Source organism: Olea europaea, unplaced genomic scaffold, assembly GCF_002742605.1.
Source record: "Olea europaea var. sylvestris unplaced genomic scaffold, O_europaea_v1 scaffold2272, whole genome shotgun sequence".
NCBI lineage: Eukaryota > Viridiplantae > Streptophyta > Magnoliopsida > Lamiales > Oleaceae > Olea > Olea europaea.
The window spans coordinates 28,833-53,605 of NW_019240787.1; the positions used below are offsets into that span (position 1 = coordinate 28,833).

The 24,773-nt window shown below is 40.9% G+C and overlaps 4 protein-coding genes across 4 annotated transcripts; 1 reads left to right on the forward strand and 3 right to left on the reverse strand.

Annotated features, from left to right (window-relative positions):
- Positions 1–847: 847 nt before the first annotated feature.
- Positions 848–3,230, forward strand: LOC111381267. The gene is made up of 6 exons (XM_023005030.1): positions 848–880; positions 998–1,076; positions 1,164–1,931; positions 2,031–2,408; positions 2,580–2,679; positions 2,945–3,230. The coding sequence occupies exons 1-6, from the start codon at positions 848–850 to the stop codon at positions 3,228–3,230; spliced, it is 1,644 nt and encodes a 547-aa protein (XP_022860798.1).
- An 8,230-nt stretch (positions 3,231–11,460) lies between these two features.
- On the reverse strand, positions 11,461–12,896 carry LOC111381266 (ethylene-responsive transcription factor RAP2-12-like). The gene has a single exon (XM_023005029.1). It carries the CDS (start codon positions 12,635–12,637, stop codon positions 11,693–11,695), a length of 945 nt encoding a protein of 314 aa, XP_022860797.1. The 5' UTR covers positions 12,638–12,896; the 3' UTR covers positions 11,461–11,692.
- Positions 12,897–17,176: 4,280 nt separating this feature from the next.
- On the reverse strand, positions 17,177–17,772 carry LOC111381264 (oleosin 1). The gene has a single exon (XM_023005026.1). The coding sequence runs from the start codon at positions 17,761–17,763 to the stop codon at positions 17,290–17,292; it is 474 nt and encodes a 157-aa protein (XP_022860794.1). The 5' UTR covers positions 17,764–17,772; the 3' UTR covers positions 17,177–17,289.
- Positions 17,773–20,126: 2,354 nt separating this feature from the next.
- Positions 20,127–23,242, reverse strand: LOC111381258. The gene is made up of 4 exons (XM_023005017.1): positions 22,786–23,242; positions 22,569–22,690; positions 21,753–21,902; positions 20,127–20,543 (listed from the first exon to the last, which is right to left on the reverse strand). The coding sequence occupies exons 1-4, from the start codon at positions 23,005–23,007 to the stop codon at positions 20,441–20,443; spliced, it is 597 nt and encodes a 198-aa protein (XP_022860785.1). The 5' UTR covers positions 23,008–23,242; the 3' UTR covers positions 20,127–20,440.
- Between the last annotated feature and the right edge of the window lie 1,531 nt (positions 23,243–24,773).

Genomic DNA, 24,773 nt, shown 5'->3' on the forward strand with positions numbered 1-24,773 from the left:
CTGAGGTAACCGCTGAAGTCCGTACAGACGTGGAAATGCTCGACGCCCCTGAATAAGGGCATACCTCTGAGCAAGATGGAGATGTCGACATGGAAGAGGCCCCTGAACAAGGACACCCTCTTGATGAGTTAGACCCCCGAATAATTGATTATGAACCAAATGCGACCCCCATGGAAGAATTGGAAACTTTCCCCGTCAACCCGGAAGACCCCAGTCAGGTCTTGCGTATAGGAAAGTCATTATCACCTAAAGCAAAAACTGAGATGATACGTTACCTGAAAGAGAACCTGGATGTCTTCGCATGGAAACATGAAGATATGGTGGGAATAAATCCTAGGATCAGTTGCCATCACCTTAACATCAACCCCTCCTATGCCCCCATAGACAAAAGAGGCGTGCACTAAACCCTGAACGGTACGAGACACTGAAAGACGAAGTAAGCAAATTTAGCCGCAGTGGTTTCATCAGAGAGAACATCTATCCGAGGTGGATATCCAACCCGGTTCTAGTGAAAAACTCTAGCGAAAAGTGGAGGGTATGCATGGACTTCACAAACCTAAATAAGGCGTGCCCCAAAGGCAGCTTCCCACTTTCAAGAATTGATCAACTTGTGGACTCTACTACTGGGCATGAACTACTGAGTTTCATGGATGCATACTCAGGGTACAACCAGATACCCATGTTTCGACCTGACGAGGAAGCTACATCATTCATTACGGACAGGGGCCTGTATTGCTACAAAGTTATGCCCTTCGGATTGAAAAATGCCGGGGCCACATACCAGAGGTTAGTCAACATGATGTTTGCCGAACTCATTGGCAAAACCATGGAGGTCTACGTAGACGACATGTTGGTCAAAAGCCTCCAGGCAACCGAACACGTGGGTCACATCGACCAAACCTTTCAGATACTTAGAAAGTATATTATGAAACTGAACCCCCTCAAGTGCACCTTTGGAGTGGCATCAGGCCAGTTCTTGGGATATATTGTAAATCAGAGAGGAATTGAGGCAAATTCGGTGAAAGTAACGGCCTTACTAGAAATGAGGTCACCTCAGAAACCAAAGAAGGTCCAAAGTCTCAATGGTCGAATAGCCGCACTCAGCCGCTTCATCTCCAGAGCCACTGATAAAAGCTTGCCTTTCTTCAATATACTGAAATAAGGAAAGAAATTTCAATGGACTTCAGAGTGCGAGGAAGCCTTCCAGGCTCTGAAGAAGCACCTTGGGGAAGCGCCCCTCTTGTCGAAACCTCAATCGGATGAATCTCTATTACTGTATCTAGCAGTTTCGAACGTGGTAGTCAGCACAGTCCTAATCAGGAAAGAAAATGAGAATCAATTGCCAGTGTACTACATCAGCAAAGGACTTCTCTCAGCTAAAACACACTACCCAGACATGAAAAAATTGGCAGTCGCACTTATCACAACCTCAAGAAAGCTGAGGCCATATTTTCAAGCCCACTCAATACAAGTTCTCACCAATTTTCCTTTAAAGCAGGTAATGCAGAAAACAGACGCGTCAGGACGCCTACTAAAATGGGCTATCGAGCTCAGCGAGTTCGATCTAACGTTCCAACCTCGACACGCCATTAAGGGCCAGGCCCTTGCTGATTTTATGGTTGAGTTTACCAAAGCCCTAGAGATGGAGGCGATAATGGAACCAGCCGAGCCCCCCACATGGAAACTATTCATAGATGGGTCCTCAGGAGAGGCAGGCGCAGGGACAGGGATCGTGTTGGAGAGCCCGGAAGGCCATAAGCTAAATTGTACGGTAAGGTTCAGCTTCAAAGTCTCGAACAACGCAGCCGAATACGAGGCCCTTCTGGCAGGTCTAAGGCTCGCTAAGGAAATGTGGGTCAGGAAGCTCCTAGCGAGCAGTGACTCTCAGCTCATAGTAAATCAGATAAATGGGAATTTTGCAGCCAAAGATGGTAATATGCTTGCGTACTTGAAGTTGGTTCTGGACACAATTTCTCATTTTGAAAGGTTCGAACTGACTCAAGTACCCCGTCTAGAAAATGCACATGCAGACGCCCTCTCAAAATTAGCCAGCAGCATGGACTTAGAGCTGCTAAACATCATCCCCATTGAGCACTTATCAAAGTCCTCCACCTCCGAAGGCGAAGAGGTACTGTGGATAGAAGGCACCCCATTATGGATGCAGCCCATCATCGTGTACCTGAAGGAGCAAACACTGCCTGCTTCCAGAGGCGAGACGAAGAAATTAAGGAGAAGGGCTACACACTTCGTCCTACAAGAAGACACCCTTTACAAGAGAGGTTTCGCTTCGTCCCTTCTTCGATGTGTAGACGGCGAAGAGGCCACATACATACTCAGAGAAATACATGAAGGAATTTGTGGAAACCACTCCAGAGGAACGGCTCTGGGACACAAGGTTCTCCGTCAAGGCTACCTCTGGCCGACCCTGAAAAGGGATGCTTGCCAATTTGTCCAGAAATATGACAAGTGCCAGCACTTCTCGAACATACAAAGACAGCCTGCCCAGAGCCTCTCTGTAGTAACCAGCCCTTGGCCATTCACCAAGTGGGGCATTGACTTCATTGGTCCACTCCCAAAAGGGAGAGGAAGCTCAACTTTCGTTATTGTCGCCATTGACTACTTCACTAAGTGGGTCGAGGCAGAACCCCTTGCCCGAATTACCGAGGCTAATACTATCAAGTTCGTTTGGAAAAACATCATTTGTAGATTCGGCATCCCCCACTCCTTAGTCTCTGATAACGGACGGCAGTTCGACAATAGGAAGATGCGAGACTTATGCGACGAATTGGGTTTAAAGAAGGACTTCTCGACACCTCATCACCCCCAGGCAAATGGGCAATTTTGAAGCAGTGAACAAGACTATTAAACACACCCTGAAAAGGAAACTAAATACCTCAAAAGGGGCCTGGGTTGACGAACTCCCCCACGTCCTCTGGGCTATCAGGACTACTTGCTGGACTGCAACCGGTGAAACCCCATTTTCCATGATCTACGGAGCCGAGGCAATGAGTCCGGTCGAAGTTGGGGTCCCATCACATCGACGGATACATTTCAATGAGATCGGCAACGATGAGGCCCGAATGAGTGAACTACACCTCCTTGAGGAAAAGAGAGATACCTCCCAAGTGACCTTGGCGAGGCAGAACCCCTTGCCCGAATTACCGAGGCTAATACTATCAAGTTCGTTTGGAAAAATATCATTTGTAGATTCGGCATCCCCCACTCCTTAGTCTCTGATAACGGACGGCAGTTTGACAATAGGAAGATGCGAGACTTGTGCGACGAATTGGGCATAAAGAAGGACTTCTCGACACCTCATCACCCCCAGGCGAATAGGCAAGTTGAAGCAGTAAACAAGACTATCAAGCACACCCTGAAAAGGAAACTGGATACCTCAAAAGGGGCCTGGGTTGACGAACTCCCCCACGTCCTCTGGGCTATCAGGACTACTTGCTGGACTGCAACCGGTGAAACCCCATTTTCCATGATCTACGGAGCCGAGGCAATGAGTCCGGTCGAAGTTGGGGTCCCATCACATCGACGGATACATTTCAATGAGATCGGCAACGATGAGGCCCGAATGAGTGAACTACACCTCCTTGAGGAAAAGAGAGATACCTCCCAAGTGACCTTGGCCAAATATCATCGAAAGATGACCCGCTATTACAACTCCAAGGTCAAAAACAGAACTCTTCGCTTGGGTGACCTCATCCTCAGAAGAGTTATCCAATCTTCAAAACCAATCGGGTCAGGAGTGTTCGGCCCAAACTGGGAAGGCCCTTATCGCATCCGATGGGAATCCTGACCTGGTACCTTCGAAATCAAAGATATGTCAGGAAGGGCGCTGCCTCATAAGTGGAACATTGAACACTTGAGGAAGTATTACCAAATAATGAGACTGTGTTCCAATCCGATCTCAATATGTTATAGTGAATCGATTGTCCTGATTTGATCTCAGCAGTAAAATTCCCTAAGTGATGGAATCGCCTTTGTAAAGGGTGGTGTAATTTATCTTAGTAATGAATATTCAGTTCCAAGCCACATCAATTAGTGAATAGTTTCCTCAGTACTTCAGAAGGTTCATTTAAGCAATCCGATCGTCAATTATTAGCTGATTAACATCAAGCAGCTCTTCATGTTTGCTTAATTGGTCTGATCTCAGATTATTAACAAGTTGGCATTAAGAGTTGCTTCATACTCGCTTAAGTGTTTGAACTTATGTTAACTTGAGCGGTCCGGTCCATAGTTATTAACTGGTTATTGTCGCGAGGCAATTAGTCTGACGTTTGTCGTTCATACAAGTATAAACAGAGAAAATACAAAGAAGCAGAAGCCCAAATACTTAACGAAAATTTTCATTTCATTTCATAAATTTAAGTACAGTGGGGCCGAAGCCATTACAAGATAACCCTAATCTGTTGGAGGGACTTCAGCATTGGCAGCCTCCTGGGCCTCCAGAGCCTCCTCGACAACCCTATCAGGCCGACCTCCAGTTGGCCCCCCAAACTCTACCTCTAATGAAGAGATGTCCAGAATGGGATGCACCTCCTTCAGTCGACCCAGTAAGGTTTGGGTACTCCGTGAGGCCCAGAAGTTGGCGAAGTCGTCGTACAGGGGATGGTCTTCAAAGTGGTCAATAAAGTTCTGGACTGCCACCTCCCCCGCAGACTTCAATTCCTCCTTCAAAGATGCAATCTCTTTTGACTGGGCCTCTGTCTGCTACCTCAGCTCTGCCTTTTCTTTGTTGGAGGCCTCCAGAGCATTGGTGGCGAGCTTGTGGTGCTCATTGGCGTGATCAAGTCATCGAGTCACAGCAGCCACTTGGCATTCCACCTCATACAGCTCTTTCTTTAGCCACTCCACTTTTGCTTGCGCGACAGTAAGTTGGGCCTCAGCAGCTTTCTTCCCCTCCTCTGCCTTTGTGGCTTTGGCCTAAGCCGCCCGTATGGCATCCCCATAATGCATCACCTCCTCGAGGCGCTTGGCGAGGTCCTCCCTCTTAGAGTTCAGATCCTTCACTAAGCCCTCAAGCTGGATGTTTGTGCTTAGGGCCCGAGCCACACAGGCACTGTTCGCGACCACCAGATCCTCAACCGTGTAGGAGGCGGTGTGGTTCCTCCACTCTTCCGTCCAGTATTTATTGTGGACCACCGCCACCGCTGCTGTTTCGGGAGGAAGAGCCTCCAACACCTCCCTTACGAGCTCCTCAGGATTGGTGCCCAGAAAGTCGACCTCCTTAGAGGGACGGGGCCTTTTTCTCTTCTGCTGCCCCGGAGCTTAATCAATGGGCACTGCAGCAAGGGGTGTTGTGCTCGGGGCAGCGACAGGCACAATTGGAGTGGGCCTTCTCTCTGGGAGGGCCACCCTCGTGGGAATTGTGGTCTGCCTCAAAGCTGGGGGTGGCCTCGCCACAGTTGGGCGTCTGGGAGGGGCGGCACTTTTCTTGCCCTTCCTTCAGAGGTCAGCCTCCGGGTCCTCCGATACTTCCTCCTCCATCGGAGGCTGGAGCCTCTTACTGGCCTCCACCAACTCCTCCATTTGCTTTTTGTACGAGGAGGAGGAGGCCTTCAACGCCCGTGCCTCAGCCATCATCTTCTGGATGGTCTTGAAGTCGGGGCACACTGGCAGCTTCTTGTTGAAGCTATCTGCAAAGAAGTAAATAAGGAATTAGTACAAGTCTTGGGAGTTCAGAATAAAAAGTAAAGACTTCGGTCCTATTACCTTGAGATGCCATTAAATCGTGAGTAATAAAATGGATGTTCTTTCGGATCAGCCTGTGGTAGTACCTCTTCTTTTGAGGCAGCTGATAAATGACACAGATGGTGTCGAAGTCCTCCGTTGACAGCTCGCACCGGGGAAGAGAACCTACAAAGGGAACATAACTGTTAGACACAATTCGAACCGAAGAGAAATAAAAAAAAGCAACTACTACTATACTCACTAAGTGTTGAAAACTTCGTTGGAACTGTAAGAGGCGCCAGGGGGTCCCCCTCCATCGTGTCCCATCGTCCTGCTGCCCAGCACCATGAGCTCTTCCATTCTTTGATAGAGTTAGGCAGATCGACCACGAATGGAGTGTGGGAACCCCATGACGTAAGGTAATACCACCCCCGAGTCTTATCCCCCCCGGCAGTAACCTTGGGAATATAGAGGGTCTGGAAAATGGAAAGGGGTATCTCCACCCCTAATGACGCCTCTTTCCACAACATCCAGGAGCCCACCATCTGGCTCCAAGAGTTCGGATTGAGCTGCATCGGGGCTAGCCCATAGGACCTAAGCAGTAACCTAAAGAATGGGTGAACAGGCAGCTTAAGTCCGGCCCTAAGGATCGCCTCACTAATGGCCACACAGCCCGGCCTAGGGTAGCAGACTCTCTCTTCCGGCCCGAGGAGGATCAAGTCTACGCTGTCAGGGATCCTATACTCTGTCCTAAGTCTCCCCAGGTCGGCCTCCCTTAATTTTGATAGGTAGTCCGACGCCCCCCAATGCACAGAGGTATCTGGTGGGCTATCCGGTCGTTTCCATATGTTCTCCCCCCTCCCATTATTGCCTCGGCTATTTCTGAGGAGGTCGCCACAATGGGCTCGTCCACCCTCACTATTTCTAAACCCCTCCCCGGACCAGAACTCCCCTCTGAGGCCATTCTTTAAAAATTTAAAAGCCTAAATAGTGCTGAAACTTACGGGTTTGGAGGTTTTCCTAGCTGGAAATGGTGTAAGGTCACCGGAAGTGTAGTTTTTCTGGCCGGAAGTCTAGTTTTTCTCGTCGGAATTGCTTGCAAAAGGCCGAAAATCGCCAAAAATTTGAGAGCAAAGTATAATCTTAGTTTTGCAAGGGTAGAAAGCCTAAGAAAACCCCAGAGTCCTCCTTTTATAGAAAAACAAATCCGATCTCCACCGTTGAAATGAAATACCAGATTTGATCTACGCCCAAGATGTCGCTGTGACTTTCACGCTTGCTTGAAACGTGTTACCTCAATTACAACCAGCCATCAATAATAATTAGTAGCCGCAACAGCCTTTTAGGAGAATGGGCATGGCACCCAACTGTCACCTTGAAAACACGCAACAATTGTCAAATCATTTGACGTTTGAGTCGCCTCGGAATGAGCTCCTCTTCCAAATTTACAAAGTTTGAACGCACATGACGAGAAGGCCCTTTTGGGTCATCGCCTCGGACGTTGCGTTTCCTCCCATGCTTTTTAAAGTTTCAGCCATCTCCCAACGCGTCGCCCTTTTGAGTCAGCGCACCGGTGGCAGATGAGCTCTTCCTTCAACTTTACAAAGTGTGGACGCACCTGGCGCGAAGGCCCTTTTGGGTCATCGCTTCGGACGCTGCGTTTCCTCCCATGCTTTACACAGTTTCAGCCACCTCCCAACGCGTCGACCTTTTGGGTCAGCGCACCGGTGGCAGATGAGCTCCTCCTTCAACTTTAAAAAGCTTGGACGCACCTGACGCGAAAGCCCTTTTGGGTCATCGCCTCGGACGCTGCGTTTTCTCCCATGCTTTACAAAGTTTCAGCCACCTCCCAACGCGTCGACCTTTTGGGTCAGTGCACCGGTGGTAAATGAGCTCCTCCTTCAACTTTACAAAGCATGGACGCACCTGACGCGAAGGCCCTTTTGGGTCATCGCCTCGGACGCTGCGTTTCCTCCCATGCTTTACAAAGTTTCAGCCACCTCCCAACGCGTCAACCTTTTGGGTCAGCGCACCGGTGGCAGATGAGCTCCTCCTTCAACTTTACAAAGCATGGACGCACCTGACGCGAAGGCCCTTTTGGGTCATCGCCTCGGACGCTGCGTTTCCTCCCATGCTTTACAAAGTTTCAGCCACCTCCCAACGCGTCAACCTTTTGGGTCAGCGCACCGGTGGCAGATGAGCTCCTCCTTCAACTTTACAAAGCTTGGAGCACCTGACACGAAGGCCCTTTTGGGTCATCTCCTTGGACGCTGCGTTTTCTCCCATGCTTTACAAAGTTTCAGCCACCTCCCAACGCGTCGACCTTTTGGGTCAGCGCACCGGTGGCAGATGAGATCCTCCTTCAACTTTACAAAGCTTGGACGCACCTGACGCGAAGGCCCTTTTGGGTCATCGCCTCGAACACTGCGTTTCCTCCCTTGCTTTACAAAGTTTCAGCCACCTCCCATCGCGTCGACCTTTTGGGTCAGCGCACTGGTGGCAGATGAGCTCCTCCTTCAACATTACAAAGTTTGGACGTACCTGACGCGAAGGCCCTTTTGGGTCATCGCCTCGGACGCTGCGTTTCCTCCCATGCTTTACAAAGTTTCAGCCACCTCCCAACGCGTCGACCTTTTGGGTCAGCGCACCGATGGCAGATGAGCTCCTCCTTCAACTTTACAAAGCTTGGACGCACCTGACACGAAGGCCCTTTTGGGTCATCGCTGTTCGCGAAATATTTCTTTCGATTTAAACTACCGCAAGTGTACGGATCGTGACAAGTAATAAAGTGGACTTTAGAAGTCCGAGTATCGTCCCACAGAAAAAGAGTAGTTTAATTTTATTTATTTTAGCCTTAATCGAAACTAATTGACTTAAGATGAGTTTTAGAATGAAAAGCCCTAATTTTGGGAGAAATCCCCAAATTGAAAAGTCCTAATTTCAAATCAAACCCTAATTACTTAAATACACTTAACGAATGACTCAATGACGAAATGTTATGAAAGTAAATGAAATGTAAAGTCAATTTATGAAAATCTATGTAAAACGAATGCACTAGGATCACGAATCCCCAAATAATTATTAAGTAACCCCTAATCATGATAAAAATAACGAAATCTATTAAGTTTTGAATAAAATACATAACCGGGTTATCAAAACTTGAAGAAGTCTTGTAAATCTTCGCATCAATCCTTGTTCTTGCCTTCAAATCCTCTCCAAAACGAATGTTTTTGCCTCCCAATTCATTCGTGCGGCTTCTGGATGTTTATTTGCTGTTTAAACCCATCGAAATTAGGTTACCAAAGGAGTTGCAATCATATACGAAAACTGCAAAAATCGGGCACAGGTTATACCTATGCGACTGCATAGTTATATGAAATATGGCGTTTTTAATCCCTGGAGGGTTACTCACGACCGCATAGGTTTTCTACTATGCGACCGCATAGTAGAATAAACTTCTAAATTGAGTCATTTTGATCCTCAAGTTTCATTCTTTCACTCCTTGACCTCCTCTCTTATTTCTAGTTACTCCAATGTTCCATTATTGGTGCTTAGCTTGATCAATTGCTTGATGTGTTCATCGGATCATCTTTCAAATAATTGCAATTTGGTCCCTGAATTTTCATTTTGCTCCAATTTGGTCCTTTTTCGGCTCTTTTCTCCTGAATTCCACTATTTCCATAGAATCACCTACATTGCATGAATTCGACAAAATTAAGTAACAATCCAATCATCTTACTTGTATTTAAGTCATGTTTGTGATGTAAATAAGTGTGCGAAAACACACTTATCAATCGCCTCGGACGCTGCGTTTCCTCCCATACTTTACAAAGTTTCAGCCACCTCCCAACGCATCGACCTTTTGGGTTAGCGCACCAGTGGCAGATGAGCTCCTCCTTCGACTTTACAAAGCTTGGACGCACCTGACGCGAAGGCCTTTTTGGGTCATCGCCTCGGACGCTGCGTTTCCTTACATGCTTTACAAAGTTTCATCCACCTCCCAACGCGTCGACCTTTTGGGTCAGCGCACCGGTGGCAGATGAGCTCCTCCTTCAACTTTACAAAGTTTGGACGCACCTGACGCGAAGGCCCTTTTGGTTCATCGCCTCGGACGCCGCGTTTCCTCCCATGCTTTACAAAGTTTCAGCCATCTTCCAACGCGTCGGTCTGTGGGGTCAGCGCACCATATTCACGAAGCTTCGATGCACCTTACGCGAGGTTCCATGCTAGTTGACCACCTCGTACGCTATGCACAATAACAAAACTTTGGCACGTCTGCCTGTTATCATAACCTCGATTGCTACAACAGATCAACCCCTAAAACTCCCATGACTTGCGGTCCGGTCAGGAAAGCAAGTCCACGCATGATATAAATATTCATCCCCGGACTTGGGGGACCACTGTTACGCTCCGATTTTACACGCCTCGGATACCGAAGTGTCATCTCGCCTCCGAGGTCGAGATCAAGTGGACGCTATGCAGCACCACATATTCCGACCTGAAAACGACCTTTGCAAAGCTTCTCCGAAGTGATATAGTGATTCCTACTACCGATCTACCGAAGCATCTCACCTCCGAGGTCGAGATCAAGTGGACCCCGGTTAGAAGATCCGCCGCCAATTTGAGATTTGTCCTGCACCTAAGGCTTAAATTGATTTGACGTCTCCATAAGGCTAGTTGATGTGACTTATCAACTTTATGTCAATTCAACTCAGAAGAAACAAACTGTCCGCCCACTCTACAAACACGGCTGATTGACGCCTATGAGCAAACGCTTCATACCGTCAGATGTATACACACGTTCCACATCCAACGGTTCATACCACCTATAAATACCCAAGGTTTGACAAGAGGCAACAGTAATGAAACTCTTACTACATAGCACTCCATAGCAAGTTTATATATTTTCTCCTCCCCCTTTATTGTTGATTTGCATAGCTCCTGGGTACTGTTCCGATCATCCAAACTTGGCTTGACCGTCGGAGTGTATACGGCCGCCACCACCCCCGCTGGTTCCGGCCGTGTGCATCTGACTATTCGCTGATTGTGCGCAGGGAGGAATACGTGAAGTAGCTTTCAATTGGCCACGTGAAAGGACCAATTTCCGGGGTCAACATACATAATATTTTTGGTATTACAATCAATAATCGGTCGTAATATGTATTGTGATACTAGTCCAGGGCATTGCATTAATGTAAAAACTTAAATACATTAGTCGCATTTTCTTCATTATAGTTTCATATTTATTTTTGTTTTGTTTATTAAATTTAAGAATGTATCTGACTTTCCATCAACACAACATTCCTAAAAATTGAACGCAAGATATCTGTTTGTAAAAATGTGTTGTCACAAAGCACTGAAATTGAAGTATCAAAACTCAAGATGCACTAACTTTATTAGAAAACTCTTTTACAAGAAACAGATACTTTGCCAAAACTGAAAGCAACAACTTCGAACACTACCAAAAAACGCGGCTTTAGCGACAGATTACATAATGTGTTGTCACAAAGCACTGAAATTGAAGTATCAAAACTCAATGATGCACTAGCTTTATCGGGAAAGGCTCACTATAGCTAAACACTGTCTAATAGTATTCAGCCTACACGAGCCCCTGGGGCGAAGGCTGCCCATCTCCCTCTGCTTCACCACCTGGGTCACCCAGAATGGACTGAAATCCATTTATTACGTAAACGCTTTTCCGAAGAAAGCATGGAATGAGTTTGCCCCTTTTTCGGTTGGTTTTCGTGCACCCCTCGAGGTTCAACTCTTTTACAAGAAACATATACTTTGCCAAAGCTGAAGGCAACAACTTTTAATTAAAACAATTTAAACACGCCTCTAATCAGATGGTTGAAGGGCTAACCCTAAATTTTTGCCTTAACATGAGAAATATTAGAGGATACAAATATGAAATCGGTCCTTTATTTGCTTCTGTGCTAACAAAGAATCCAGTTATTAGCTAGGGTTATGAATATAATTGTCAATCTAGAGCCAAAATATTCCATGTGCTTTATCATCCAAGAACCGAATCTACATATAGATCAGGGTCCCAGATAACATTAGCACAATTAACCCAATTGTTGTTCTCATAGTAAACATTCTGGTCCAACGGAGAAACCCAAGATGTTGATCCACTCTCTTGTACAATATCCCCTTTTCTCTTGTCATTTCTAAGCAATTCGCCTAAGGGATTACTCGTGTAAGACAAATCTAGAGCAGCTTGATTTATGTGCGATGCTGGCCATGCACCATTTTTGGCAGTATTGATCAAGGAGGGATCCTGGTGTACAAAACTCATATCTGATGTCCACGGCAATTTGTTCTCGGTTGGCCATCCCGGAGTCGTGCCTAGTTGACTCTCTTGCATTCTGATGGATTCAATTTGATCATGCCAATGATTATGATGGTGATGATGAGCTGGTTCTAACTGAGTAGATATAGCAGCTGCTCCGGGAGCACTGCAAGATAGAATTGGATTGACAGCAGGCATTGTGGCAGATGATTGTCTAATTTTTGACGAATTTGGAAGAGAAATTCCAGGAAGGCTAAATTGCATATTAGAAGACGAACTGTTTTGATTGAACATACGGGAGCTCTTTTGTTTAAAAAGTTTTGCCTTGAGTGCACCAACTAGTCCTTCAGGCTCTTCTGTTCTACACATTGCGTCAAACGAAAAAGGCTCCGAATTCTCAAGCATACTAGAATCCGATGGCAATTCAAAGTTGGTGCGAGCATTCGCACCTCTGAGTTGACGAGCAGCGTTATCATAGGCTCGTGCTGCGTCTTCTGCTGTGTCAAAAGTTCCGAGCCAGAGCCTTACCTTTTGTAGGGAGTCTTTGATTTCAGCTACCCATCTTCCGGATGGCCTTTGGCGAACGCCCACAAACTTGTGGTGCCCCCTTGATGACGCCTTCCTTCTGCCTCGTGCGCCTTCATCACTTCTTGGAGCTTGCTTCATGTAGCTAGCTATTTGTTCTTGCTCTTCCTGATGTTTTAGATAAAATTGTACACATAATAAACTTGTAAAGCTTACTCTTGCTTCCTTGAAAAGTTCAAGATTAAGATGGAATAATTCCTTATATCATTGACATGAAGAGGAGGCATATACCAGCATCACAAGAAAACACATTGCAAAAGTCCAAAAACGGTAATGTAAGCCGTTAATCATAATATAATTTTGATATCACTAATGCAGGCCTTCTTGTTTGTATCGTCAAAAATCCGACAATCTGTATCTATCAGAGGAAAAAATAATCATGTAATTATAATATACACACTTGTTGTTCTGGCATTTGAAAGAGTCAAATTGGAGAGGGCCCATAAGAAGGAAACTGAGAGAAGCTAGAGACACATAGACTATGCAAATACCATAGGCATGCCTAATACAATACCAACAAAGTAACTATCAAAACAAAGACGAGAGATGCACATTTTTAAAGAATTGTGCCTTTGGTACATCACCCTTTTTTTTTTAATTACATTATGGTTAACATCGTCCATGTTGTCGAGAATTGATTGGATGAAAAAAATTTGTTTTATTTTAAAACTTTCCAACAGTATAATGATGTGTGGCAAAGTGTAAAAGATCGTGTAAAATATAATATGCACCAAGCATTGTTGATTTTTAAAAGTTGTCAATGAGACAAACGTTTCTGCTTTATCATAACCTTTCAAAAGAAACTATTTAATAGATTGGTAGTCGAGAAGACAATTTTCGATTCTAAATATAACGTACATCCCTTGTCATGTGTACTTTTCCATGCTCATTATCAATTTGGATAGGTTGAGGAAGTCGTGCAGAAGGAAACAAAGGGATAATTTCACCTACTCTTGGCCTTGCCAAAAGGGTGTGTACACAAACTATAAAACTTTAAGCTAGGCTGAAAAAGTCCATATAGGAGGTTAGGTTGATTATACTTAGATTCTTGCTTAATAGTAGTACTGAAATAGAAATGTTGGTACTACCTTACAATCGTGTAGAAACATAAAAGCATATGAAAGCATAAAAACGAACACTGTTGACGTTGAAATGTATTGAGAGATTTACGTCAATTGGAAGAATCTTGATTTAATTTTGGAAAATATATATATATTTTTTGTTCTTAAGATTTGAGTTTCTATCTTGAAAAAGTTAAACTTATTTAATTCAAAGTGTTATACATTGATTAGTAATTTGAAAGAGCCAATTTGGACTTTGGAGGGCCCATAAGGTGGAAATCAGAAACTTAGAGAAGCTAGAGACAACATAGACTATGCAAATAGCATAGGCATACCCAATACAATTCCGACAAAGTAACTATCAAGAATAAAGACGTGAGGTGGAAATTTTTAAAAGTTGTCAATGAGACAAACATTTCTCCTTTATTATAACATTTTAAAATAAACAATTTAATAGATGGGTAGTCGAAATGAAAATTTTCGATTCTAAATATAACGTATGCCCCTCGTCATGTGTCATGTATACTTTTCTACGCTCATTATCAATTTGTATAGGTTGAGAAAGTCTTGAAGAAGGAAACAAAGGGATAATTTCAAATACTCTAAGCCTTGCCAAAAGGGTGTGTACACAAACTATAAAACGTTAAGCTAGGCTAAACAAGTCCATATAGGAGGTTAGGTGGATTGTGCTTAAAATCGTGTAAAAACACATAAAAGCATAAGAACTAACGTTGTTGACGTTGAAATGTATTGGGTGATTTACATCAATTGGAAGAATCTTGATTTGATTTGGGGGAAAAAAAAAATTGTTCTTAGAACTTGAAACCTATACATTGATTAGTATATTTATACTAAATCAGAGTGAAATTTTTATCATTAATATGCCCTACAAAATGGCGACTTGTTGAACGCTCTAATGAATCTGGCTAAGTGATTATAGTCATTTATAGTGTCTAGTAGATTTAATATTTAATTTAACCATCTAAATTAATGGCTTTTTTTTTTCTTTTTTTTTTTTTTAACCATAAACCTTTATTCAAGCTGATCGTTGCAAACTGCAAACGACAACCAAAATGGAATAAAATTAGTAGCAAGAGAAGGAAGTTTATGTGGCACTCATTTTCCTCACGGGGCGTGAAGCAACACGTACCGTATAATTCTTTTATAATGTAATGGCCAAAATAATTTTTTAAGGCCCATAAAATAATCTCAAAATTTATCTTTCAGTCAAAACACGAAACGTCACAAATCACTCCTATCCTCGACTATTAATAATGTAATTTTTAACCATTGCCTCTAATATATTCTAACCATTTATAGAAGATCCATATCAAATTTGACGTAAGATCCCCAAAATTTCAAGACCGATCCGACCACCTCTGGCAAAAGTGATAGAATAGCCAACATTATCAATGCATCAGCTGCCAACTTCTTATCTAACTAAAGGTTTTGCATCACGCGAAGAGCATTTCATTTGGTAATGTCACTTGTAGACTTAATTATGGGCACTCATTTTCCTCACGGGGCGTGAAGCAACACGTACCGTATAATTCTTTTATAATGTAATGGCCAAAATAATTTTTTAAGGCCCATAAAATAATCTCCAAATTTTCTTTCAGTCAAAACACGAACGTCACAAATCATTCCTATCCTCGACTATTAATAATGTAATTTTTAACCATTGATTCTAATATATTTTAACCATTTATAGAAGGTCCATATCAAATTTGATGTAAGGTCCCCAAAATTTCGAGACCGATCCTACCACCTCTGGCAAAAGTGCTAGAATATCCAACATTATCAATGCATTAGCTGCCAACTTCTTATCTAACTAAAGGTTTTGCATCACGCGAAGAGCATTTCATTTGGTAATGTCACTTGTAGACTTAATTATACTTATGGCCTATCACTTATGCTGTCATTGATCCCAATGATGAAATCCATTTATGTGACCATTGAAAAGTCAACTTTTTTTTTTCAGTATGGAGGTGACAATATTGTCTCGAATACACGAAGAGTAAGAATCAAATTGACGACAATGATTTTCTCCGTTAGAGATGGAATACTATTAAGAAGCTCGTTGTTGGAAATTTTCCTTAAAGTGCAGATAACTACATAGTCTGACAAACAATTCCAGAAACTAGATTAATTCTCTGGTAAACTTGATACCGAAGGGTGAACTTATTTCAAACATAACCTTAAACAAATCAAAATCAAGAAAATTAGTATGACTAAACATGAAATAATCCAATACAAATTTAGTCATAAAAAGGAATTTAGTTACCATGGTTTATTTTTAAAGACTAGGATTTTTTGAATGCTTTGTCATATAACAACCGAAGGTACAAATAGATGGTTAGGGTCCCAGACAACATCAGCTTCATTAAACCAATAGTTGTTTTCATACTGTATATGTTGTAAGTCTAACGTAGAAAGTGTTGATCCACTGACTTGTACGATATTCATATCCCTATCGTTTGTAAGCAATCCACCAATGGAATTACTTGGGTAAGACAAGTCCAAAGCAGCTTGAGATGCATGAAATAGTGGCCAGGCAGTATTAATGATTGGGGAGCTCAACTCGTCATCGACTCGACTCTTCGGTGATACCCAATTGGGTACGTCGTGCTCGCTTGAAGTCGTGCCAACAAGATTATTCCTGTCATGAAGCTGCATTTCAATAGAATCATGGTTATTTGGCATCAAATTAGTGATGTTTTGAGTTGGATTGGAAACCCGAGTCAAAGATTGTCGAATACTTTTTGCGTTATTTGGACATGAATTCAAAGCTCCAAGAAAGCTCAATTGCATGTTAGATGAAGAGTTGCTCTTTTTATTAGATAGTTTGGCCTTGAGTGCACCAATAAGCCCCTCAGGCTCTTCTGTCTTGCACATTGCATCAAAGGAAAATGACTCCATCTTCTCAAACAGGATAGAATCAGATTCAGCCTGAGACAATTCAAAGTTGGTGCGGGCGTTTGCGCCTCTGAGTTGACGCGCTGCATTGTCGTAGGCTCGTGCTGCATCTTCGGCCGTGTCAAATGTCCCGAGCCAGAGTCTAACCTTTTGTAGGGAGTCTTTGATCTCAGCCACCCATCTTCCTGATGGCCTTTGGCGAACTCCAATGAACTTTTTTTGTCCGGATGACGTTTTCTTTCTGCTGCGCGCGCCTTGATCGCTCGTTGGTGTCTGCTTCATGTAGCCTATATAACTAGTGATCGTTGGTTTGAACCTGTTGGCATGGTAGTTTCTTAGAAGATTTATCTTTTATTTCTTGAACCAGTTGAGATATTTTGAAGAATTCTTATGTTGAGGACAAGAAGAGAAGGGATATATAAGCAAACATTTCACAAGTAGACAGAGTGCTACATGGCAACTACAGCATGTAATCGTTGATAATGATGCAATTCCGATATCATCAATATTGTAGGCCTTGTTAATTCCGTCGAGGATGAGCTGTAAATTTGTATGGAGAAAAGAAAAAGCCATCCTATAAATATTATAAACGGCTTAAAGGAATTAACGTTAATGAAATTGATTGGCCTCACAATTTAAAAAAGTTATATATAGAGAACAAGGAAAAGAAAAGGAGACAATAACCACACAAAAAAAAAAAATAATAATAAAAAACTAAGACAAGACAAAAGGTTGTTCTTGAAATTAACTCTTGGTTCAAGCCCCAGGAGCTGCATCCTTTGTTTTTCCGTGCCAGTAGTCACCGTACTCTCTGGCGTAATCCTTCATGTGGCTCGCCGTATCAGCAATTCGGCTTCTGGCGTAATCGACCCTATCGGAGCCAGGCGGGTGAAACCCTCTGAAATACCTGTACAGCCAAGAAATGACCGCCGCAGCACCAATCCCGAACCCCGAAAAGGAAAGAAATCCAGCAATGACGAGGAAGATGATGGTTCCAACAGGGACCCATATGGGGCTAGAAATGAGGATCAAAGGCGTGAAGAAAATAAGCCCAAGAACCGTAATAGTCAATGTTAGGCCAGTAAGAAGAAGCAAAATGCTGCCAGAGATGACAAGAGTCATGAACCCAACGAGTTGGGTTGAATTTGGGGAATGCAGCTGCAGTTTATGTAGAAAGGATCTGGTATTGCTGGCTCTTGCATGCTGCGGCCTCTGAGATTGATCCGCCATTGTCGAGTAATTGGTGGGGGGGGGGGGGGGGGGGGGGGACATTTATTTATATGTCATTTCTGTTGGTTAAAAATCAAACATTTAGTAGATTTTGATAAAAAATTTGAATCCGATTGAAAAATAAAAAATTGTGAATTTTATAAAATGTGTGATTGAAAATGAATTTAAAAAGTGATAGCCATATGCTAGGGAAGTTGACTTTTAGGTAATTAGGAAGTGAAGTTCATTGAAATTAGATGACTTTGGCAAGAAATTCCAATACATAGTTGCACATTGACCAAACATAGTATACGACAGCCGAAAGCTTTTGGCAGCTAACTGGATTGTGGTAGAGAGGAATAGTTGGAGAGAAAATGAGGAAAAAAAACTAGAAAAAATGTCTACGCGTTGCTTGTGATACGTTTGATGTTCTAATTTTGTAAAGAGAGAATTTGTGAGAGTGTGAAAAATCTTGACTTTTTCATCAAACGAAGTTTCTTTTTGTGTGATCATCTAGAAATTTATTAAACCACGTTAAATTTGTGTTTTTTTTCCTTGGTTCGTTTTGTGTTTTCATTTATGTTGCATCTGTTTTTGTCTTGTGAGATTATTATTATTATTTTTTTTTTTTTCAACATCGGACTACTCCTCTAATAAGGTATACTATGAGTATTGCTGTATTGGTGTCCCTCGACCGTAGGATCCAACATGTTGTACTATATTTACCCGTGAAGTTTTGAGTTAAAATTTAAAACCATTAATACATCCCTCAATGTTCGTATATAATTGCAGTGATTTTACATTATTTTTTTGAGATTGTGTGTCATTGTTTTTAAGATTTAATTTGTTTCAATGGTCACTAAACTTAGGTCCGTGTCTTTGATTGATCACTAAAGTTTAAAATGTTAAGTTTTCGTCACTGAACTTAGGTCAGTGTCTTCAATTGCTCACTGAACTTCGATTCATGTGCTAGCTTACTTACTAAAGTTTAAAATGTCTAATTTTGGCCACTAAACTTTAAAATATGCCGTACATTTCCCACTAACATAACTGCTGAACTTTAAAAAATATCAAGTTTACAGTAAATAATATAAAGCATTTTTCAAAGTTCAGTGAGTAATATTCAATAGTTTTCAAATTTCAATTACCAAAACTCGATATTTTAAATTTCAGCGAACAATCAAAGATATACACCTAAATTTAGTGGCCAAAATTCGATATTTTAAATTTCAGTGACCAGTGAAAGACATGAACCGAAGTTCAATGACCATTGGAACAATTAACTCAGTTTTTAGTAATATATGACTGCAGATTACCGTAGAATCTTTCCTTTAGTTATTGTCACAATTGTCAACCATCACTAAGAGCCAGCACAAAGATTTTAGATGTGACAAGTGAAGGGAATGAAGGATGGGAACAAAATAAAACTTGATATTTCTACCTCTAATTCCGGATGAACTTTGATAATCGAAAATGACGGACACATCCTATGTTTCTCCGTCTCTACTACCATGTTTTCCTTGCATAGACGAGGAAACCGGACTAATTGGATGAATAAAACTCACTACAATACCTTTCAAGTCTATGAGAATATTCTTTCACCGTCCAATAGAATATATTTACGATATGCGTAAAATATGCTTATAGATTACTAAAACTAAAGGTTGAACCCCAACTTTAAATGTCCCCCACCGCCCCTGCCCTAGAGCATCATGAGGAAGGTAAATCGCAGGTTATGCTTCCAAGGGTACAGGGTGGAAGGCTGGTTGTACACTTACACTTACTCAAGAGCCAAATCCATATCTCAGGATTTGAACTCTTGACGCGGTAGCCTCAAACAAAATTGGATTTCTCCACCCCTAAAACTAGTATGTATAGATGCACGCCTAGTGTCAACAATCCCTAGATCTAAATTGCTCTTCAGACCACATCATTTTCACCAAGTAATTTTAGAGAGGAAGAATTGGGGGAGGAATCTCTCTCTTTGAGAATATTTATTATCTTCTAGTAGTGATTCTTCTGTTTATAAATTCGGTAATGCTACCGGTACATCAGAGGTACCGAAGCGTGTACCTAATGGATACGCAGCGACCCCCCATTGGAAGAAGTGCATGTGGGATAGGCGCTTCCTCCAACTAGGGGTCACTGCGTGTCCATTAGGTACACGCTTCAATACCCCCGGATGTACCACAAGTTTAATTCTTATAAATTACTGTCATCTACAACATGTATAGTTAATTTACAGATACAGTTCCCAAAGCTATAGACACCATTTACCATATAAAAAACATTTCACATAGAAGATAAAAATGCCAGCAAAAAATGGAACTTTATATGCGTTTAAAGAAAATTCTGGTAATCATAAACTAGAAGGAAAAAAAAAATAAAAAAGGGGTCGAACACGCACAAAGCAGTGCTCTTAGTGCATATTTGGTTCAAAATACTGAATGTGGACAGCCAAACACTAGAATGCACAAGATTTTTAACTTTTCCTTTCTACTATAATATTATTCAATACCATATAGTCCACACTATCAAACATGGAATAAAACAACAATAGCAATCGAGAAGATTATTTTGCACTATTGCAGTTTTACTTTTGTTGTATAAATCTGCTGAGTAAATCAAATCCAAAGCTGTCCATCAATTGTGACAAATTGTTAATACTTGTTTTCTAGATACAAAGTTAAGACTTCTTTCATGAAGTTCTTGTTCTTCTTGATTGCCCGGATCTCCATATAATAGCAGAAGGGTCTGGACAGATTTGGTATTGTATTTTTGGAGGAGGAACTTCAGGGACACTGCAACATCATCCATCAATTCAAATAATTTACATGCTCATATCATTAGAACTTAATGTTGAAACTTTCATATTGACCGCTAAGGTCTTGATGCTATTGAAAAAGAATATAGAAGTTGGGGGTTCTGTTTTCTTTTTTCAGTTATTCAATATTTTTCTGTTACAACATGCATATATGTATTAAGATCAATTCTTGAGAACAATATTACAAGAGTAATAGCAGCGAAAACGATTCATAATCCAAAGGTAATGTATACTCAAAACAACAGTCAACGCGATGACAAGTACAAGGCATTGTGACATGAAGCTATCTTATTTAGCATTTTGTTCTGCTGCTTCTTATATCATTCCTCTATTGTTACTTCCACCCCAGATGACTTGAAAAACATTCCATTTAGCAGTCGAGTATGTGCTCAAATTCATTAAGCGAATATGCTATCACTACGGAAATCGTGATATGCCCCAGTTTGAGCCTCATTCTTTGAGAATAGATTTTGTAAAAAGTGATTTTTTTGGAAAATGTATAGTTAAAAAGTAGCGAAAAATTTTCGATTTATGTGCAAAATTATTTTGTTGAGAAAATGTGTAATTTAAAATAAGTTTTAGATAATAGGACTCAAACAGGGGTTATATCTCAAATGATATTAGTCAGTTCTTTGTGTTCATACAAGTTGCACAAATTACAGCAAAACCTTTAAATTATGGAACTTGTTGCAATTTTGTCATTTTTGCTGTTTGAATATTCTTCAAGAACATAGATTTTGCAACTTCTCCTCAAATTGTCCACACTCGTAGTCTCGTACTAAAGAACATAGGGGCAAGTTTGAGAAAAATGTAAATTTGGTGAATAATTTGCATTTTAAAAATTAATTCTCAAAACGTTATTTATTCTCAGTATAAAAGTTTAAAGTGTTAATTTAGCATGTATCTCATTGCAATTACTCACAACCCCATGTAATTTTGAACATCTATTTAAAAATATCCTATTATTGACATTAGAGTCATTATTGTGAGAAAACTCAATTTCAGAATGTCTAACTAGATCAACTGAAATTGACTACCCTCGCCCCCAGCCAGCTTCGTTCCACACACACACATGCTAAACAGACACTAGACATGAAAAAGAAATATAAAGCCACAATGACCATGACCTCGATGAGCAGACATCTGTATTGTATGGAGTGGCTCAAGAAAATAATTAAAATCTTACCTCAATGTAGCTATTTCTATCTGGGTGAAGTCCATGTTTATAGAACTATCTTGTAAAGAAATTGTCCTCGCTGTTAGTGGTGTTGGTTGCTTGATAGCAAGAACCTTACAGTTCAAATTGAATGCAACGCTATTCTGGGCCATTACCAACCTATGCCAACAGAGAGGGGAAAAGAGAACAATGGTGTAAGTACAATTACAGATAAAAATTGGGGGGGGGGGGGGGACCTTTTTTTTAATAATTCAAAACTACAAAAGCAAAACGGTAGGGCTATATGAAATGGTTAAGTCAAATAAATCATCCTTCATGGAACAACAGAAGTTCGTCTCCCACTTTTGATTATTATGTGGTTACATCTATCATTTGCATCAACAAAACTTCGATTGTGTTATTACATGATACCGATTCTAACACTGGTTTTGTCATTTTAAGATTAAAGAATATAGTCTGCTAAAAAAATCTAAAGAAATATTTGGCAACTAATCATCAACAAATGCATTAACCTAAATTTTACACACTTCACAATCCATTTCTTGAAATTAAGCCACTTAATACAAAAACACGCTGTAAAATATTGTTTCACCGACTAGGATGAAGATGAACAAATTATTCCATTCACAAGCCAATAATAAACAATCAGTGACAATGATTTAATTTTCTTTGGTCGTTGGGTGGGAAGGAAAAAGCCTGATGAACGTTGACCAACACAGAGTGAGTCGTCCTACCCACTCGGCGTGAGTAGTGTCGTTAATTAAGTGGTTATTTGATTCGAGTGGGCCGTCACACTGAAGTCAAAACAAATGTTGATAAAATTACCTGTATAAAAAGCTCCGATCATGAAGACCCACAACGAGAGTGGAGGCCCCAATTTCTCTCACCATAGCCGCAATTCTTCGACCATCTCTATCCCCTTCCGTCACAACAATCTCAGTCTTTGTCTGCAACAGTCAGTTTTGCATCATAAAAATCAATTGGGCCGACGATTTTGCACGATATACATGTAATTAAATGGGTAAGAAAGATTACTACATACATTGAGGAAGGAATTGCATATTTCTCTGAAAGAGAGAGCCAATTGGAAGCCTTTCAAGCGGAGGAGCCTGATTTTCTTCTTGCTTTTGGATGATGTAGTGGTATATACGTGAAGAAGTGTAATCAAATCCCCAAAACGAAAAATATTGTGAAGTGCCCATTGGAGTGCAGTTCTTGCCACCTCCACATCTTCCACAACCACCACTATTTTCCGAGCATCCATTCCCCCTCAGCTCCAACCCTCGCTTCCTCAACCTCTCGTTCCTCAATCACTAATTTACGTGCAGGGTTTGATTAGCAGAATCGAATGAATTTATTCGTCTAAAGTGTTCTTACAAAGTAAGAGAAGCAGCTGAATTGTAAATCTCTCTCCTCTCTCTCATGTATGAGTGGATGGGATCATGCGAGAGGGTAGAAATGTGTTTAAAAATGGAAGAGAGATGAAACGTGCACCACATAGCAGGCTGCAGATACAGACGTAATGTAAATTATATTTTTCAACAAAAAAATATAAATATCTTTTTTTATATCCATAAGAAATAAAAATAGATTTAGATTTTTTATTAGAGAAAAGTTTAAATTTAGATCAATCGAGATCTAAATGAGAATGCATAAATAATATTGAAAAATCATATATCAATTTTACGTTCAATTTTACACTACGATTGAAATTACTTTTAATCTATGCTCTGTTTAGTTGTGATTAAAATCTAAAATTTTAATTTAATTCAAAATTATCAATTAATTTTAATTACATATTTCATCAATTTTTATCAAAATTTATTAAAAATATAATTGTAATTCACACAAAAAAAAAAAGGCTAAAGCTCCATTTATCCCAAAAATAAAAAAAGAAAAAGAAAAAAGAAGTCACTATTCTAAAACCTGTTTTCCTCCAAAATTGGGGCTCGGGCCTAGTTTTACTGCATTCTTTCATTTTGGTGATTCCTTACAAAATATGTAAATAAGATGTAAATCTTTTCAAACAGAAAGTAATTACTTTTTCTTGTGAAGGACATATATAATCTTCCTAATACTATTTTCTTTCGTTATTAATAAAATGTAACATCTAATGTGTCAAAAAACCTTTAGAAGTCAGTTAATATGTTGTTCTGGAAACTTGCAGTAACAGTCTCTAATCTCTTCATTTTTTTCAAATTTTACCCTAACTTTTATTTTCTGCCAACGAAGGTACCTAACCTTTCATAAATATGCACTTGAAGTCTATCTGGACAGAAATCATCCAAAACACCATCAGTTGATCGACAAAATTAAGGAATCAACGTCCAAAAACACCGTCCAGAGAGGTATCTACATTGAATTAAACTGTCGTTGTAAAAGATAGTACAAGAAATTTTGTCGGTCAACTGACAGTATTTTAGACGGTTTCTGTCCAGATAGATTTCAAATGCATATTTATGAAAGGTTAGGGACCTTCACTGGCATAAAATGAAGGTTAGGATAAAGTTTACAAAAAATGAAAAAAATAAGGACCGCTACTGCAATTTTCCCTATTTTGTTTGAGGAATGTTGGGTTCATTGGACAATCCACGTAATAATAGGGTTCATCGCACAAAACACGCTTAGAAAAAACACGATATTCGTGCCAAATGCTGAAGTTATGCTTGTGTCGTGCCATTTTGGACAATATTCCATAATATCTCACCCAATGCAACTTTTGATTAATATATTATTAAAAGGTTATTTAACTATAATTAATTCCTGGTCCACTCAATTCAATATTTATTTGAAACCTCGTAGTCGTCACTTGCCTTTAATTATACATATTCAATTTCACTAATCATATTAAAAATAATTTTTCTCCCTTTCCAACAATTTTTATTTCGATAATACCACCACGATAATAACTTTATTAATTTCAAACTAATCTAAGTGTTATGTGTACGTTTAATATAATTTCAAATGAGTATTTCGTATAATGTGACGAAGGTACTAAATTTTGGTGGGGTGGGGGGGGGGGGGAAATTA